Here is a 19,459-nt window from a genome sequence, read left to right as displayed (position 1 = left end):
GAAACTATACAAGAGAAAGTTTTGCCGTGATACTTTTAAGCATTTTTCGTTTCATAAGAGTGAAAACGTTTAATTACAAAGTACATGCTATTCTTGTCTTAATGTGTCGTTAAAGGCAGAATGCAGACTCTTTTCTTTCTTTTTTGTATCTTTGAGAAATTTTTCGAAACTGAAAACCTGAGAATACGAAGGTTTAAGCGAACTTGAAGATTTCACGAAAATATGTGCGTATATGTACATCATACGAATACTTTACGATAAAGCTTCTAATAAATATATAGATAATATAAGAGAGGGCATCGTGTACTAATTACAAACGTTAGAGAAATAATAATAATAATAATAATAATAATAATAATAATAATAATAGTAATAATAATAATAAATGTGATTGTACCGATAGCATGCCCTTTATAAGGTAACCTAAGAGCAGGAGGAACGTGCATATACCGAAAATGTTCGAACTTATTTTTAAGTCTGACTAAGCATTTAGTACAACAGCGCTTCTCGTTATATAAAATTCGAAGATACCTCTAACAAAGTGTTCACTATCGATAGATATCGTTTCGAAATCGATCGAAGTGAAACGCTAAAATTTTTGCGCATAATATACACAGACTCTGTACAGAAAAATACACGCATTGGGTTCTAGGCAAACTATTTCTTGACAAGAGTCTCGATTCAATGAGTTCATTGGCGTCCGTCTACCGGCTTTTATGGCAAAGTGATTTCAACAAATATTCTTCGCAAGTTAAACGATAATGACGGATTCGAAAATTGAAATAAAATCGCGGAATCGATTGGACATTGCGTTATCATCGTGTTGGCGTTTCAACGAACAAAAATAAAAATTCAAATTCAGAGAACTCTAACAGTTATATCATATCGTATATCGTGTACTTGGCGACAGTAATTTTACGTTTTATCTCTGTTACGATTCACGATCGTTCGGGGTACATCGAATTTACGACGCAACAAGTACATTGCAATATCATTTGTTCTTGTAACAACAATCTAGCATTACGATTTTCTTGCAACTATTCAATATACATTCAACAAACAGATGGTTAGACAGTGGTAGTTATAAATCGGACAATTTAGACACGGATTCGACACATTCATTCTTCGCGTGGACATCGATATTTAAGGTAATTAATTTCTTTAATACGAAATTCTAAGATAAAATTTCTTTTATGCAAACGCTGTTTTAAACAGAATTTTTATTAGCAATGGATTCCCGATATATGTATGTAGGTATGTGCATCATCCGTTTCACAGCGCGGCGTTAAAAAAAAATTCACGTTAAAAAAGCATTTGCATTCCGCAATAGCGCGTTCGAGTACAATTCTAAATTACACGAGAATTAACGTTGTGTACTTGGTTCTTCTACATATTTCAAATACACACTTCGTTACCAATCAGTAAAATTTGGTGTTTTGAATAGAAAGCTGTCGAGAGAGATCGAGGCTATATTCGAAAGTACAGTGTACGATCGATCGATCGATCGATCGATCGAACGATCGATCGATCGATTGATTTTTTTCATCGGATAAAATAGCGCGAAACTAAAATTACACGTTTCATCATGATATCCCGACACTGTGAACGCAAGTGTTTCAGAGATCCTAAGGATTCGTCGTCGCTTGCTAAAAACCTAAATTATAAATCACATCGTTTCTTCTCTTATTCTTGTGTAAGTATGTACGAAGGCTTTCATGGAAGAGCGTACTTTAAATCTGCAATACCTTTTCGCTAAGAACTTTAAAAAACTTCTACACCTTCGTCGTAACGAAGCACGTTTGATTCTCGAGGTAAACTAGTTAATAATTTATCGGTTTACTCGTTTAAAAGTTTAACTCTGTATAATCTCTCTAATTTCCTTAATGTTTAATCGAATCGGAAGTATGTTTTGTTAATCTATACGGTGATCCCTGATTAGTAATCCCTGTAAAAAGGATCTGTCACATATTATTTCAGCCAATTTGTTTGCGCGATGGAATTGCAATGTTCCGAGATGGTATGTATAGGAGATAAAAATCTTTGGTTAGCCAAACAATGCCTATTAATACGATCGTCGATTACTTATTTTCTGTACCTACGGCGATAGATATCTGTGACTATCCCCCATTGGTCACCGTTCAATTAAATTCTCCGTTAATCCGTGTTTCCTCGTAACACGTATATTTCTTTGAAACTTTTTCAGGTTTATTGTATTTAGGTATTCGTTCTCGATAAGATCATTCACCGGTTTAACCCTCTCATATAAAGATTCTATAACGATGTATCCTTACGAGTTTGTACTTGGTAATTTAAGTTTCGGATAGACCTTGAAAGCATGAAAGACCGACCCGCGACCCACTGTGGAATAACGAATGTTGTAAAATATATTTCCGGTTAAGTTAACGAAACACAGAACGTCGCGAAAGAGAATCATTTCGTTACTTGAAATTTTACGACACTTGAAACGGCAATAGAAATGCATAGCTAGTTACTTAAATCAAGAATGCAAATAAACCGTTACGAGGACATAAAATATTCTATATGGTAGAGTAAATCGTAAAAAACTAGGCATACGATCTTAAAGAAAATCATAATTTATCTTAATCGTTAACCCGTACAGTAATAGTCTAATAAATAATGTTTTTAACAATTACGTTAAATATTCTTCACTTGAATAAAACTGTATTCGTCTATCAGAGGATTTAAGCCTCACAGTTCCCCCGTCCCCTGCCACCGCCGCCGCCCCCGTTCCCGTCCCCCCTACCCAATACTTGTAACACAGAGTGTAAGAAAAATTCTTTAAACCTATGAAATAGGATAATTCGCGCTTGTATAGATATATGTATATATATTTAATTTAATTGACATAGTAATTATTCTCAATTGGAATGTTTATAAAGTAAGGCGTTTCGCAGTTTACACGTTTTAAATAACTCTGTAGTCACGCTTCAGAATGTACAATAAAATTTACATATGAGAGGGTTAAAGTCGAATCGGTAGATCCGATTGTGCCAGGTTCGCTTTATTACTCGCGAACAGCCATTCGATAGATGGAGGCGCGCGAGCGCGCATACTTCTGTCAATAATGAATTTCTTCGCGGAGCAAAATATCGAGGAACAGAAATGTTGAAATTGTCTGTTCGCGCGTTTGGCCTTGAAAAAAAAACCTAGTTCTTTTTCAGACGTAGTAGCCTAACGTAAACGGTAGAAATTTGAAATATTACATCGATGGAGATGATAGCAAAAAATAACTTTGAGTTATTTAAGCTACAAGTAGGCTATGTAAAGAGACTATTATGCATACTCGGGAAGAACATCAATCTCTGGTACATGATAATAGAGTTTGCACTCTAGTCGGAATCTTCTTCTATGGTTGGAGGTAACATAGCAAGATGTTGCGGGCTAAGCATCCCTCTAGAGAGTGCATACTCTGCCAATGCACGATGACAGAAGACGTACTGGTCTGGCATCTGAATACTATAGGCCCTCTGTGCTCTGATCTTTTCCACCGTCCCACGAATGTCTACGGTTCCGGTGTCCTCTAGTCGCGATATGCAAATATCTAATGTGCAAAATGTACCTAACCAGAGATTTCAATTGTTGAGTTACTTTCATATTCGATATTATCGTTCTCTCCTCTACACCCTGTATACCCGTACAAGTTCCTTCAATTACCTGTCCTTCCTATTCCGGCACTGCAATGTACAACTATAGGGGGTCCTCGTGGATGTCCAGCCCATGTGTCTCCTCTGTGCGCAAGTAATTTATTTTGTTGTTGTCTTACTAAGGCTAGAAACTGTAGCAAAGCCTTGGCCGACTGTGGAACACCATAATCCGGCCACGCAGTGTACAGCATATGGCAAACCTCCCTTGCCTCGTCAGTCTGAAACAAACAACAACACACACACACACACACACACACACACGTGTTACCCCGTTACAAGCATCGAACGACTCGATTTACGTTCCATTTCAGGGAAAAATCATACCTTGTTGTTTGTAAGGAGAAGCATAGATATCGTGTAATCGGGATTGGTATCAACTTCGAGAGTAGTTATAGTGAAACCACCCGCTTGCACTTCGTCGCCTGGTTCTGGACCCCAATACTGTGCACACTTTGTGCGTCCTCTTTCCACCACCCTGAAATTTATAGAATCCACGCGAAAGATAAATCGATGTAAAGTTTGTTATCGGCAAGCGTAACGAGTAAACGCAACGTACCTAGTAGTCATAACGATAACGAGCGCCTGTTGTTCCCAAATCATCCTCCAAAAATCTCCGCACGTTTTTGGAAGAGGACCCTGAGTACTGATAAACGCATTCTTTTGTTTGTAACCGTCGACAAAATTAGCATTTATATAATCGGTGCTGGCATCTCCGTCTATCTGAGACAGGCATACCCTACTATGATCGTAGCAAAGTACGTCCGTGTATCGATTTTTCGACTGGTTTACTCTCAATCTAAAAAACGCATTGCAGTTAGATCAGACGCGCCACAGCCATTACAGCCATTACAGCCATTACAGCCATTTACAGCCATTACAGCCATTTACAGCCATTACAGCCATTTACAGCCATTACAGCCATTACAGCAATAAATGTACGATAACAAGTGTGTACTTTGCATGGTTAAAAGAAGCTTCCGGCGGTCTTTGCCTGATCTCTGCGTATTCGGCTATGAGACCGGCACGACCCCTCGAATGAATGTCTTCGATAAGTTGTTCCATGGTAACGGCTTGAAGTCCAAGATCACCGTGGAGGCTATCGTCGTCGCTAAAACCTGAACTAGCCGAGGACGGAGGTTGAACTGGAGACGGTGCCTCGTCGGTTCCCATCCAGACATCACCGTTTGTAATCTCGATATCCCCGATATTCGAAACCCCATTTTTCACTTTACTCTTATCGATTATTGGACTAGTTGAGCTACTCACTGTAGTACCATTCGGATTCTGATGAGTCGTGTGACTTTTTGATGTGGGTGAAAGAGGACTACCCACTCTGGGGGTAACCTGAGAACGTATAAATAATATGTTAGACAAGGCCCATCGGATACGTCTACACATCCACGCGTCATCCGATCAAACTGACCTCGCAAAGTTCACCCCCGCCTCTGTTTGTCATGGATTTAAGACAGTGGAGCAGCCATGCCTCATGCTGTATCTCCAACGTGCCGCCCAAACGGTGTGGTAATGATTCTCGTGGGATATGTAACGTTAATTGAGGAATGGATACAGTAAATACTCTGTCCCTCAATTTTTCACGAACAAATAATCGAAGGATTTTAAACGGCGCTTTGAACCACAACGGTGCAGTCACTATCAAAACCTTTTTCAGTTTAGCCGGATAACCACCCTGAAACAACACGACAATAACAATCTGCACTTCCCCTCAAACAGTAAGTACACGGTGTTTCGAGTGTGTATGTATACGTACAATATTAGATTTTTATATACATATGTGTGCACGGTATAGTCTGCGAATACTGACCATGCATTCTAACACACGTACAAGTAAAAGAAAATTAAGCAAAATAATTAACGTTTGCGCAACACATATTACGATTACAACGATACAACGAGAATAAAAAGCATAAAATATAAATATATTCAGAGCGAGGTTTGATTTTAGCGCATATTGTATGTATACCTACATTGTTAAATGCTTTGTAACGAGCGGAGAAAAAAAAGAAGTATTAAACAGCGATCGGTTAACGTGACTGCATAATTTATTTTCGAAGCGGAGCGACTTTCAAATTTGACCTTTCAAAGACGATACAATAATAGAACGGTATACATATAAACCGAGACGCACGTTTAGTGCCAACTGTGAGCAATCTTCATACATATATGTATATAGATATTTAATGCACAAGAAAAGTTTTGTTTGAAAGGAAATGTGGAAAAGTGGAAAAGTGGAAAAGTGGAAAAGTGGAAAAGTGGAAAAGTGGAAAAGTAGAAAAGTACGGGATGGTGGTAGTTTCCAAGTAATTGAATGGAAAACTTCTGTCGTATAGGCTGCTTATCCGTTAGGTTAAACGATAGAGAATTAGGTCGAATTAGAACGAATACATAATTTGTATTACAAGGTCGTCGGACATGGAGAATTTCGTGTTGCTGGAAATGTACACGGCACGAAATAAATGTTTTCGTCGCATCGAAATATCGAAAATGCAGGAAGCACGGTAACTTAACCCTCCGTGTACCCTCTGTGGTGTGTATAGAGGGCGGAAGTACGGTAACGGCAACCGACGTCACCAGTACCACTACATCTTCGCGATCTTAAGTACACAAACCCCATTACATAGAAAGGCCACGAAACGATAAAGAAAATGCAGCCACGGTTTCGAATGTTTCGATCGCGAACGATTTCGGCTAACGATTTCAAGTAATCCTCGGTTGCTAGGCTCGTCGTACCGTGTACGAGATTAGAATTGGGAACAGCAACGATTACCCGGATTATATTCGGTCTCTCGAGTAGATAGCACAATCGGACAGTCAATCGATAGATTAGAATTTTCATTTACCGTAAACCGTCGAGCGATGCACGGTAAGCGAATACTGTATCGGGCATCGATGGCACAAGCACCGATTCGACGACGATCAAACAAACGAGCGATCTTGCGAATAAAAGTAGCGCGATCGGCGGAAAATTCTCGATCGATCACCGGGACATGGGCATGAAAGTCGATGGGATCGAAAAATCACTGCCGGCACTCGGTCAGTCAATCGATAGCGCGAAATTAGTATAACCGTGTTTGCACGGTTCACACGAATCGAACGAACGCCGATGCGTATCGGTGGACGCTGCTAAACATGGCACAACGAATTATGTACTACGTTCCGGTTATTCGACGACGAAGCGACACGATGTCGAACACGCGTCAAGCTTGAAGAAATTAGTCGATCGACGACGACTACCACCACGGAATCAGGTTGTATCTTCTTCTCCCGACCTGTGCACGATAATGCCGCAAAGGGGTCACGATGATTACTGACCGCGAGCGTCGCGACGTTATCCCGCGTACGCGCGCATGCGCGTTTACGACCCCTTCTTTATACCACCGCTCGCTCCAACATCCCTTACGCGAATTTCTTTTTCCCCGGCGAAGGTGCGATCCTACGTGCTGTGACGTATCGCGACAGCGATTCTCAATTCGCGGATCGATGATAAACTCGGCATGGCATCGTACCGAACAACAACCAACCAAACAACCAACCAACCAACCAACCAACCAACCAACCAACCAACCAACCAACCAACCAACCAACCCCCTTATCGCGTTATTATTTCGTGGGCTCCTACATATGTATACTAGATAGGATTTCATTGAAAGGATTTAATCGTTGAAGCGACGACTTTAAATGACAAGTTAAACATTGAATAAGATCAACTTTATTTTATACAGCTACTTAATACGATTCGGACTAATATACGTCTTAGAGTACACTTTTGTTAATAATATGTATACAGCTAAATTTTCGATAGTCTCGAGCCGTAATAAAATCTATTTAACTACAAGCTCGTTAACGGAAACAAGTTTCCTATTCGTATTACGAACAATGTGTCAGAAATTTACCTATCTGTAGAATAACAATACGTAACAGTTTGAAAAATGAAAAGACACTGGAAATGGTCGTAATTCGTTGATACGGCAATTTATCAAACGGTTTGTTAAGCGAAAAGAGCCAAGTTTAACCGTCGGAAAAAGTTTCGCGTTGCTATTAACGTGTGATCGCGCGCGTTATAAATAGGAATAATAGACCGGAAACGAAAGAGTATCGGGCCGCTATTATCCGAATGGAAAACGAATAGACATCGAGGCGTCGTATTTCCCTTTCGTGAGCTTTAAGAGTCGAGATCCGTGCGCGTATTCCGGAGTACAATTTCAGCTTGTTCCTCGTTTCCTGGTAAACAACCGACTAAACAGAAAGCTTATTTTTATCTTCGCGCTTGGCGACGTAAAGAACTTGTTATAAATAATTTCATAACTATTCTATAATTACGTCATACCGGTGAAACCTTTGAAATTCCCTTGTTCACGGAGCCCATGGCGCGCGGTTCACTGGGCAATTACAAGCTGGTTTTCGTCAACCGTGAACAACCCCTTAAGCTTTCCCGTTCTTTGAGACGCACCCCTCCTCCATGTATGTACGTATGTACGTATGTATGTACGTATGTACGTATGTATGTACGTATGTAATGATGTATGTATGATGTATGTATGATGTATGTATGTACGTATGTACGAGACGTTCCGGAATTACTTTATGTACTTTACCCTTCTCTATTATACCATCGGAATTGTGTGCGACGTGCTTCTCCGTATCGCCGTGGTGCGACATGCTTCAAAGTATTTTGTACCGTGAACGTTTGTATGACTGTGCGCATATTATATGAATAGTGTTTTTTCGCATACCGACGCCGCGCATACGTTACGCGTCCTGATTTCGTTCACAGTAAGAATAAATGCCAAATATGTTGATTAAATTTCCTGTGCAAAGGTAACGGCCTATATTTGGAGCGATCAATTGACAGTAACGACGTCTCTTTGTTTTATGGAGCTCTGCAAAATCCAGATGCGAATTTCCGAACAAGAAAATATCTAGGTCAATAACGAGATTGGTCGATTTGTCGAGTCGCGACAACACACGTACAATTTTTCTTCAGGATAACAAATTTCTTTATTCAAAGCTTAACAGTCTTTAGAAATAACTGACACAAGTTTAAAGATTTGTTTTTCTATCCTTTATATCGGAATATCATTTGCACAAGTTAAATCGTACGTTGTACGTGTAAAACTTACCTTCAGAAGGGTGAGAATCTTTTGCGAGAGGTCATAGTCAAAATTCTGGTACTTGCTGTCCGACATATCGTAAATAAAAACCAGACCATGCTTCTGAGTCTCTGCACTTTCCAGAGCCGCATCCAATTGATATACAACACCCTACAAACGCAACAGAAAATGTTTTATCGTTAGAAACGTGTTACAAAGAAGGTATCAAGTAAGCGTCGCGTGGTTAATCTTAGGTGCTATTATAAGATGAATTTGCACGAGCAAAAAATATAATATTATTGCTAGTTTACCCACTTGCAACGTCGTTTGGTGCGTGGTATTTTGTGGGAGATGCAAATGCGCTGTGAAAATAGCTACGGCTGCTCCTGTTGCATCCCTCGAAGGCTGAAACATTTTTCCCACGTCCCGTTTTAGTCGTGTCTACACGATGTAAAAGAATCGTTATATTTTGCATCGACTCTATCTCAGTATCCTTACTAAAACTGTAAATTTTCCTGTGCGTAGTTCGCTAAGCAAAGGTTCCTGGGTAGGATATAGAAGCGCCAGACCTTCTCTTCTCCTGGTGGCTTCGTGTTGTTCGTAGAGAGCCAATGCCCTTGCAACTTCAAACTTTCTTGCTGTTAAAAATTTTACAGCCGTGCTCCATGACACTGGACCGGCTCTCCTGCCAGCCCGACACTTGTTCACGGCTTCTATAAATTCCTTTGTGGCCTGCAAGTTGGAACAACGATTCCTGTCAGTTCCTATAAACGATTTTACTCGAGTTATACAATCAACTATAATTTTAATCACCGACACGTAAGAGTAATTTAAATCGAGACACGCATCGACTCTTGACACGTATTCAAGTCGAACAATAATTTCAAGTAAAGTTTCACAGTTTGAGCAGAATTAAAAGCGTACGACTTTCTACGAAATATCAAATTACTTTAATCAACCAAGTCCGGAAACGCGAGTCGATCTCGGTAATTCCTCGAATGATTATTAATCGAAAATAAGTCTACACGAGACGTTTAAAATGATCGAACGGTCTCACGGCGTTTCTACACTTTGAAAACGTGCAACAGTCATTCGTGAATGATTTGTGTACATGCCCTGAGTACCGATATAACTTCCGGTGTCCGACTACTACCTCCCCACCGGCTACTTCCGCCATAGTACGCTCGCCGGGGATCGGCACGGTAAATGGATAGGTTCGTTCCAGGGTCAAGAAGAAATTTAATATCGCGAATCGATACTTTTGTAAATCTCCTGTGAAAGTCAGTTCCACGAGCCGCTGCCTTATTATCGACGAGATGTCGCGTTTAAACGAATACCGCGCGTATATCGATTTTACCGTATTTTTAATTTCGCTTTTAAAACGCAACAACGCTTCTCTCTTTTCTGTTGCTGCGTTTATAGAACGGAAAAAAATTTCTACTCGTCAACCGCATGCTATTTCACGACTAATTTATCACGGCTACGAGGTCGTTTTCTCCAGCTAATTTATCACGAATAAAACAACGCGCCTGTTAGAGACTACGATCGACAAAGGAATCGTGTTTCTTTCAACCAACACCGATTGATTATTAAACATTTACGTGCACACGGCAATTTGTACGTGTTGCACGCATTCAACAAGCACACGGAATAAAATAAAATAATCGTCGCGAAATATTTGCCAAGAGCGCGTTAAACGAGTCGCGTATACCGGTTCCTTTTATCCCGCGATTATCCGTTGAAATTTTCTTTGAAAAAAATTCAAAGGACCAGACGAAGACCGAACGAACGAACGAACGAACGAACGAACGAACGAACGAACGAACGAACGAACAAACGAACGAACCAACGAACGATGTTTATATCTGGCGCTGGTGAACACACATTCGCGGCAGAGAGAGTATATCTCGAAAAATCGATCGCTGACGTTCGTTTCGGAATTTCCTAAAACGGTTTCGCGGCACGCATGTTCCGCCCCCGGATAAACGATTAATAATCGCTTACCTGTTCCTGCTCGACGGTTAACGTGGCTGCCATTTTGACTTTACGTACACTGTCATAACCGACAAAACCACAACACTAGCTAACACGTACTTATTTTTGACTCTAGCCTTTCGATTCTCCGATAGCGGTTGCACATTTTGTTTCACGGGTTCCGACGCACAACACGATTCTCGCGTTTCACGGCTGATTAGAATCACCGCGACGACAAGTAGATCGATCCGGTACGCTCGTTCATTGTCCGACGCTCGACACAGCTATAGCAGACCCGCCGCCGTACGAGACTCGTTCAGGTTCAGACGCTCGACGCTCGATCATCGTTCTCTCCGCAGGTTGAGCGCCATCTTGAACAGAGAACACGACCATGTAGGCGACACACTATACCACGTGCTACAGGCTGCTTCAAAGTAAACGTAACAACCATTGCTCGATTTACCGATTAAGCGATAACGCAAACAATAAATATTCTCGATACGTAATATTTTAACTAAGATAAAAGATTCCGATACTGTGAACTTACTCTTAAGCGAATAGCAATAATTATATGTATATTATAATAATATTCTCGTTCCAATAGTTGTACATTTCTTGTATTTTACAGGTTGAACAATTTCTCTTATTATTAGATGTACATATACTTGAAAAATTCTATAACATTTCGTCCGCGCGTTAAAAGTTCAAGTGTCGGGGGCCTTTTATCTTCTTTATGTCGGTAACAGATGTAAAAGTTTCTCGCACTCGATACGAAATACCCTATAGCATAGTCTAGAACCGGGCAATTTTATTTAAAATGGACCTTTTAAATTCTCATCGTTTCGTTTATAAATGTACAACCGATCGATTTATTTGCAATATAACAATTTTAAATACCGATACCATTCAATTACTTTTATTATACATATTGGATAGAGCCGATTCAACTCATACTGGTGCACGTATATTTCGAATACATAATGTTATTTCGAAAGTGGTCAAGTTCGCAACGTACCATAGCAATACATGTAAGTACCATAGTTTTATCTGTCGTCTGTCCTTCTCGCGCCGGATATGTGCTATCATTGACCAAGAAGTATAGCCATCGTCAAAACGCTCTGCAGAAAGTTTTAGCTCCGATATTAGGAGATTTCGTGCGAAATCAACGCCGGAAACAAGGCGTGTGTATTCTACATATAATGGAAAAGGAATCGTCGTCACTCTCTATTATAATCGGGGCACGTAATAATACGTGTCTCGTTTCCGCACGATCGGGTAGCTGAACATATCGATACGGTTTTCATTTTACAGCCATTTTTAGTTCACTTTTTCTGGGATAAAAACCATAGCTTCGAGCTGCACAAATTTCTAAAGAGTTATTCAAATTTGTAAAATGTTTCGATCGAACACCGGGAGTACATACTTACTTAATGAAAAACGAGATCTTTCTCTACCATTCTTATACTACAGCCACTCCCACATTTTTCAGCCGATTCTTCATTCGATTTCTCCTTTTCCTCTACGATTCTTTCATCTTTCTATCCTTTAGTGTCAACGTTACCGAATGCATCTTTAAATGCCGTCTGAAAAGATATCTCCTAGCAATCCGAATCGTCAATTACACATTGAGAAATATTCTCTACCAAAACTGACTTTTGGTTTACTTTTTTACATTTTATCGCCACTCGGGATTTCAACGATTCTTCGGTAAATCCTAATGAAACATCAAAATATGAAAACAAACACTTTAGAAGAATCGAATAAGGAGGTCAGGGACACTATGGGAAACCGTAGTGTCTCTAAAACTCTTGTCGAGAAAGAAGTAGGCGAGAATTTCATCTTGAATCCTTGCCAACGAGCAACAAGTAAGTACCTAAGTACTTCTACCTACATACGTCATCTGGAAGCAACAAGTCTGCTAATGAAATTAACTTTTAAACTTTCTATGTACGTAGTCATCTCAGATCTTTGAAAAGATTCGTTTATCACTGTCTCCGTGCTAAGTATGTACATATATGTATAATAAAATAAAAAAAAAAAAGTACATGGCGCATTCTACTAATAAAAGGGACAGAAAGAAAGAGAGAGAGAGAGAGAGAGAGAGAGAGAGAGAGAGAGAGAGAGAGAGAGAGAGAGAGAGAGAGAGAGAGAGAGGGCTGTAGAAATTCCTGTGATCCGTAGGGAACATGCGGCGACATATGTCAAACGTATAAATATATCTTCCGCAACATTATAAAACAATAACACACCTTCGCACAAACTCTACTTTAAAAACATCATCCCGCCGGACTTTAAAAGAGACACACTGGATGGAAATGTTTTAACCGCAACGATCGTTTGCGCGAGGTTCGTTGCTGAAAGCTAAAAAACAACGGGAGAGGAAAAAGAAGGAGAGTAATAGGGAATCCCTAGGAGACCTAGCCTTAGACGCTGCGATATCGCGTAGATACTCGAGAAGAGTATACGTCTACATATAAGTACATAGAAACAGAAGGGCCTGTCAAACATCTGCGAGAAAGCAAACCCTCTGGTGGCGAATACAGGAGGTGACCCTCACATTATAAATAATTGAGGCGCCATCTAGCATCGAAGACAGCAAACTATTTCTCGATAAACTTGAACCACACAAGTACGAGGTACATATGTACCTACTTACAGCACTGCACATAATGTGCTTGGACATTTCGACATGGCTGGCGGCGTCGTAAATCTTTCGTACGACCACAGACGAGGTATACGAGTAGACCTTTCACCCAATGTATTTTTTCGGCCCGTTTCTCTGGATTCTCGAGACCCCATTACCATTTCCGTGTCACTCGCAACGTTACCAACAGATTTCGAAACGAACACAAGAGGAAGTGAGACGGAAAATGAAATTACAGAAATTTTAGTATTTTTTAACAGAATGAAAGCTGTACAGTCCAGAATTGAACATCGATCGATTAATTTCATTCGAGTAACCAATCGATCAAGATTATTAAAATACGTACGGATGTAAGTATGTACCTCGTTTATAAGTATGGACACCGCAAATCCTCTGTTTTTTATTTTAAATTCTAATATATCATTTATTTAAAAACTAACTCGGCAACAAACGTATTTGCGACTCGAAATCAGTGTTATTTGACCGCATACCAGGGCAAAGAAGGTATGTGGAACTATAAGAAGAACGCAGCCATTAGCTCATATCATTTACTATGTAATTAATAGAATTATTAATTACATAGTAAATGATATGACCCAGGTCTCACCACGAGGAGGTTGCTGCGTCTGGAGACCCGCCCTAGCCTCGCCCCAACCACCCTTCCTTTGCCGAGGAATTCCAATACCTATCGAATACCTATCCGATGGAGAAGCTATCGAAAAGTTCGAAACGAGCTAGAAAAGGAGCGTTCTTAAAAGAACTGGCCAATCAAGAGACGAAGAACCTAACAAAATGTCAATATATGCGAGATGATACACATGTTTTCGAAAAACGAAATTGAAATGTACAACTGCATGCACGAACTCTGACCGATCAAGAGATCGAAAACCTAAAAAAATGTTGATACATGTGAGATAATCCATCACATGTTTTCTAGAAACGAAATTGGAATGTGCAACTGCACGTATGAATCCTGATTACTAAAGTATCAATATGTACTTTATTATTAATTGTTCCTTCTTAAATAAATACTTGCATTATGAGAGTGCCTAACAAGACACTCGTACAAAACGAAGAAACGATCCTGAAGATCCAACCAGAAATGTGCAACTGCACGTATGGACCTTGCATATTAGTAATATTAATCATACCCACTTAAATTTACGCACACGTTTCGGTAATATTTAATAAAGGGCAGGAGAACGCTTTTTCATCTTATAATCTATATACATTTGTACTTATATTCGAACGCAAACTGTAGAAACATGAAGAAATACGAGGAAATATTTTCTTCATGGTGTCTTCGTCGATCCCACGATGTTTTTCTAAAACATACACTCATATACAATAAATATAACCGACTTGAAACAAAGAAATATGAAAAAATATTTCTTCTTGGTATCTTGATCGATCCCACGATGTTTCCCTGAAACATAAATCAGACGATAAATAAAATTGTATGAAATATTTCTCTAAAAACTAACAAGATGGAATCCGTGTATCATTTCCAATTCCATTCTTCGATAATTTTATATTCTGTAACAAGAACTTGTTCAAAGGATTAAAAGCTGAAACGAAAGTGTATTAATTAACACAGAAAAAATAATTATATACCGTTCAAGATAGACTGACTAATCGTAAATTCCACGAGTAAAAATTAATATTAAAAAGTTTAAAAGCATAAATATTACGTGAAATTGAATGAAAATTCGTCTCATCGTTAAGATAAATTCGAAATAGATGGAAAATTTTATTCATTCGTTACCGTACATTTTATTTTTCGTTTCCTTTATGAAATAAACAATTTTTCAAGACGTATACATTGCAATAAATATATTTTACTGTATTCAAAACTAAATTAGGTTCATATAGAAAAAGTAACAGCGAACGAAAATTTTACGCGGCAATTAACTCTCAATATGAAATATCCAATTGCAATTTGCATACCCTTTTGATGCAACCATTCTATTTTCCATCGATTAAAACAATGATCGCGAACAAACTTTGATTTTTGCAAAGAATACAAAATATTTATAAAAAATTCGCTATTTATAAATAACAATTGAGTTGCAAACGTTATTATATCCCGTAAAAATAACTCTAATAATGAATAATTAGTGACATAATATATGTATATTGGAATCATAAAATTAATCATAATATAGCATTTTTAAATGCATCACAAATCTCTGATAAAAATACATTCGTATAAATTATAGATTTTAACACGTTATAAAGAATGAAACAATTGGTCTATTTACAACAGTACTTTTAAGCAGTATTTCCTTTGACAAATATATAAATATAGATAAACGTCCACTCGTGTTAAATTCAAACAACCCGTCAGTGGACCATTCTTTCTTTCGCAACGCTAATTTATAAAATACAAAACTATACGCGAATGGTGCTTGTTATTCGGAAAATGAAGCATACAGGGTTCCTTTATTAATTAAATCGCGTGCACCCATATTCAATCATACGCAACACTAATTTTAATAACGACGTTGAGCCATTCGAGGCTTTGTAGAATCGCCAGCTTGCTTCTCGATGATCCTGATGCAGTGGCCAGCGTTTTGGCCAGCGTTTTGGCCAGCGTTTTGGCCAGCTTTTGGCCATTCAATCGCAACTCTAATTAATAAAAAACGCGACAAGTATAGATCGCAACGCTAGTTTATAATAGAAAAATTCGAAACGCGATTTCTAACGATAAAAGCAACCGCGAATGGTGATTGTTCGCAACACTACCCTGAAAAGTAAACGCGAAAAATAGTAATTCGCAACGCTAAGAGCAAACCGATCGGTTGATTCGCAATGCTATTCTTAAATGACGATAAAAGCAATCGCGTATGGAATTCGCAACGCTACCCTGAAAAAGAAACGCAAAAAATAGGAATTCGCAACTCTACGAGCAAACGCGATTATTGTATATTCGCGACTCTATCTTTAATGGATATATATTTATGTTTCGCAACGCTAATGCAAATCGCGTTGCCCAAAAATGCTGGATCAGGTGCTGGGCGTCTTCGGTTGTAGCTACGAACATACATGCACGAAATAAACTAACTACATCGAGCTACTTCAAACTACAATAGAGTGGCACATATGAGGATGAAGTTTGACGTTTTAAATATCGCGACACTACGGGACAACAACGCGATAAATCAACTAGAATCGCAACGCTAATTTATAATAGAACAAATTCGAAACGCGACTTGTAAGAATAAAAGCAACCGCGAATGGTAATTATTCGCAACGCTACCCTGAAAAGCAAACGCGAAAAATAGTAATTCGCAACTCTACGAGCAATCGCGTTTACTAAAAATTCGCAACGCTATTTTTAAAGCAAACAAACACCCGATCCCTAGGTTTGCATAAAGACAATCGCGAATCGTATTTATTCGCAACACTGATATATCAACGCGATAAATATTTGTTCGCGACTCTACGAGCAAACGCGAACATTGTATATTATTCGCAACTCTTAACTTTAATCAGGGGCTATTGGTACATGTACATAGACATGTACTGGCCACAAAATAAACTAACTACTACTAGTACTACAAATGGGGTAGAATTTGGGCATTGAAAATATCGCAACGCTAAATAAAAAATCGCACGATTGATCAAGATCGCAACGCTAATTTATAACATGAAAATTACAAACGCGGTTGACATCCATTATATATATAAAAAAAATTAAAAAAGCAACGCGAATCGTGATTGTTCGCGACACTACCCTGAAAAGGAAACGCGAAAAATAGTATTTCGCAACTCTACGAGCAATCGCGTTTATCGATCATTCGAAACGCTACTTTTAAGCAAACATTCCGTACCTAAGTTTGCAAAAAAACCAATCGCGTATCGTGTTTAATCGCAACGCAACCCTGAAAAGGAAACGCGAAAAACAGTGATTCGCAACTCTAAAAGCAAACGCGATTATTGCATATTCGCAACTCTATGTACATACATATATCATAACCGCGAGTTATGGGAAGAGATGGCTGGCATGTATGGTGCGATCATGTACCATCGGGTACATGCATACGCGAGCCAGCCAGAAAAATAAACTAACTACAACTACGGACGAGTTAAGTGATAAAGTAGTAACAGGAATGACTTTCCATTCTCATCCGAGGATGAAAATGAAAAGCCATTTGTTGTAGCCCGCTCTTGAGACAGTTTGTCAGGGCCTCTTCAGCTCATATAGAGCCTTTTCTTTCTTCGGCGGTCCTGCCGATGCCTGAAACTTACTTAAAACAAGGCTCGAGATTTTGTGCAATACGTAGTCTTCCAACAATATACGAATTGTTGCAAGAGCGTACGTGGTGAATCTCGAGGGGAACGAACGTTTCGAAAGGGACCTGATCACGACCGCGAGCGCGAGAGAGCGACTTTAAGAGTCGCGCGATTCGAGGAGTCGAAAATAAAGCCGAAACAAACAGCACAAGTACACCGTTTGAATCGGCAACATTTCTACTCTCGAAATCTACTCGAACTAGAGGAACAGAACTGCCACGCGAAAACGCGCCTACCCGAATTACTAATGTGGACAGTCCTGCCCTGAGCCTACCTACTTAAATTAAGAGCACACACACCAGAGAAAAAGTTACCTACCTACCTAACCCTATATTTAAAAAATTGCAAAACTCAATCAAACAAAAACAAACACTCCACGGTTCTCACGCATAATATTCGGGCGCGACCTAAACTAGAGAGGACTCCCCGGGAGTTCCTCCGACACCCGAATATTGCAAACATTCACACTCTAATTGTGCACTTACTAGTTTCTGGCGGACTGACAAAGGCTAGTGATCTTTGCGTTCTTATATGTATATTATATAGATAAACGTTTGTATAGAACGTTTCAATATATGGAATATAGTCTTTAATAAAATCTATTGTATGGATGTATCGTTCAAGATTGAAAAATATTAAGATTCAAATCCATTAAGATCAACGGTATTCAAATAAATGATAAATTGAAATCTGATATTATTATTGATAGAAATCTAATGTTATAAAATTCTGTATGCAAATTGCAATCATAAAACATCTGAAACGACGCACTTCCACAACCTAACCACACGCACACACACACACACACACACACACACATGTGGACAGTACGTCGCGCACGATTCACTAGCCAATGTCAGTCCTCGATATGTCGTTGAATTGTTATAAGTAAATTCATCGTGCCCCGTTGCCTTCGCTCGTGCAAATAGCACCTGGGCATGTGCATGAACTTAGGCAACGAACACGGAAAAATTACTCTGAAAATCCTGACTAGAAAAACTGGTTAACAGCTAAACGGTATTTCGTATCTAATTTTTAGTTCAAATGACTCGACTTGTTATATGTAATATATCAATAATAAAATATGTTAATATTGAAAAATATGTACTACTATTCGATAAAACTATTATAATTGAAATTGAATTATTTAAAACGAAAGACTCTACTTGAGATTTCATGATAAAAGAATTTACTTTAAAAATTGAAATGAATTCATTAAATTGTCAATAAAAATATTCAATTATCCTTGATCGATTCTGTCGTCAAAGTAAACTTTTTAAAAGATGAAGCTAGTATAAAATGCACGTTACTTTGACTGAAAAATCGACCTGTCGCGAAATGCCTTCTTGCACGTTAAATCGCATGATAAATACATATAATGTTTTCAGATTATATTCATTCATATTCTATTCAATCATATAAGTCGTATAAAGTTAAGAAAAATATTTCATATATTCCCATAAAGATTGGATATTTGTAAAAATTTTATAATAATCATAATGTGTACTATTCATTTGTAACATTAAGAAACGCGAGTGCAAGAAGACCCTAAAACCTGCTCTAAAAAATATAACAGTGGATGTTACTATTCACTTAACTCGTGAAAAATAGCAAGTATACAACTGGTCACCCGTGTTGATTCGGATCTTTCATCCTACAACATGGTTGGGGACCAGAGGAAACAAAATGGCATGCGACTTACCTACCGGTGATGACTTGAAGCCCCCGAAGTCATCCATCGGTCAGCATGGTCCTGCTGGTAAGATTCAGGT

General features: G+C 38.8%; 1 protein-coding gene across 1 annotated transcript; it reads right to left on the bottom strand.

The window, feature by feature from the left end:
* Positions 1-2,800: 2,800 nt before the first annotated feature.
* Positions 2,801-11,151, bottom strand: LOC122404065 (tyrosine-protein phosphatase non-receptor type 9). The gene is made up of 10 exons (XM_043407948.1): positions 10,778-11,151; positions 9,272-9,505; positions 9,089-9,178; positions 8,804-8,944; positions 5,089-5,352; positions 4,621-5,009; positions 4,222-4,461; positions 3,990-4,140; positions 3,676-3,883; positions 2,801-3,580 (listed from the first exon to the last, which is right to left on the bottom strand). The coding sequence occupies exons 1-10, from the start codon at positions 10,808-10,810 to the stop codon at positions 3,351-3,353; spliced, it is 1,980 nt and encodes a 659-aa protein (XP_043263883.1). The 5' UTR covers positions 10,811-11,151; the 3' UTR covers positions 2,801-3,350.
* Positions 11,152-19,459: the final 8,308 nt, after the last annotated feature.

This window comes from Colletes gigas, unplaced genomic scaffold (genome assembly GCF_013123115.1).
Source record: "Colletes gigas isolate AHSC1104 unplaced genomic scaffold, ASM1312311v1 Colletes_gigas_Sc00099, whole genome shotgun sequence".
In the NCBI taxonomy this organism is placed as follows: Eukaryota; Metazoa; Arthropoda; class Insecta; order Hymenoptera; family Colletidae; genus Colletes; species Colletes gigas.
This window is presented reverse-complemented; position numbering and strand designations above follow the sequence as displayed.

Excerpts from the sequence above, each read along its gene's own strand:
- LOC122404065 (XM_043407948.1), bottom strand. The coding sequence starts at position 10,810 with ATGGCAGCCACGTTAACCGTCGAGCAGGAACAG. Across the intron at positions 9,506-10,777 it reads TAACCGTCGAGCAGGAACAG|GCCACAAAGGAATTTATAGA; the intron begins GTAAGCGATTAT and ends TCCAACTTGCAG. Across the intron at positions 4,141-4,221 it reads GTTATCGTTATGACTACTAG|GGTGGTGGAAAGAGGACGCA; the intron begins GTACGTTGCGTT and ends TATAAATTTCAG.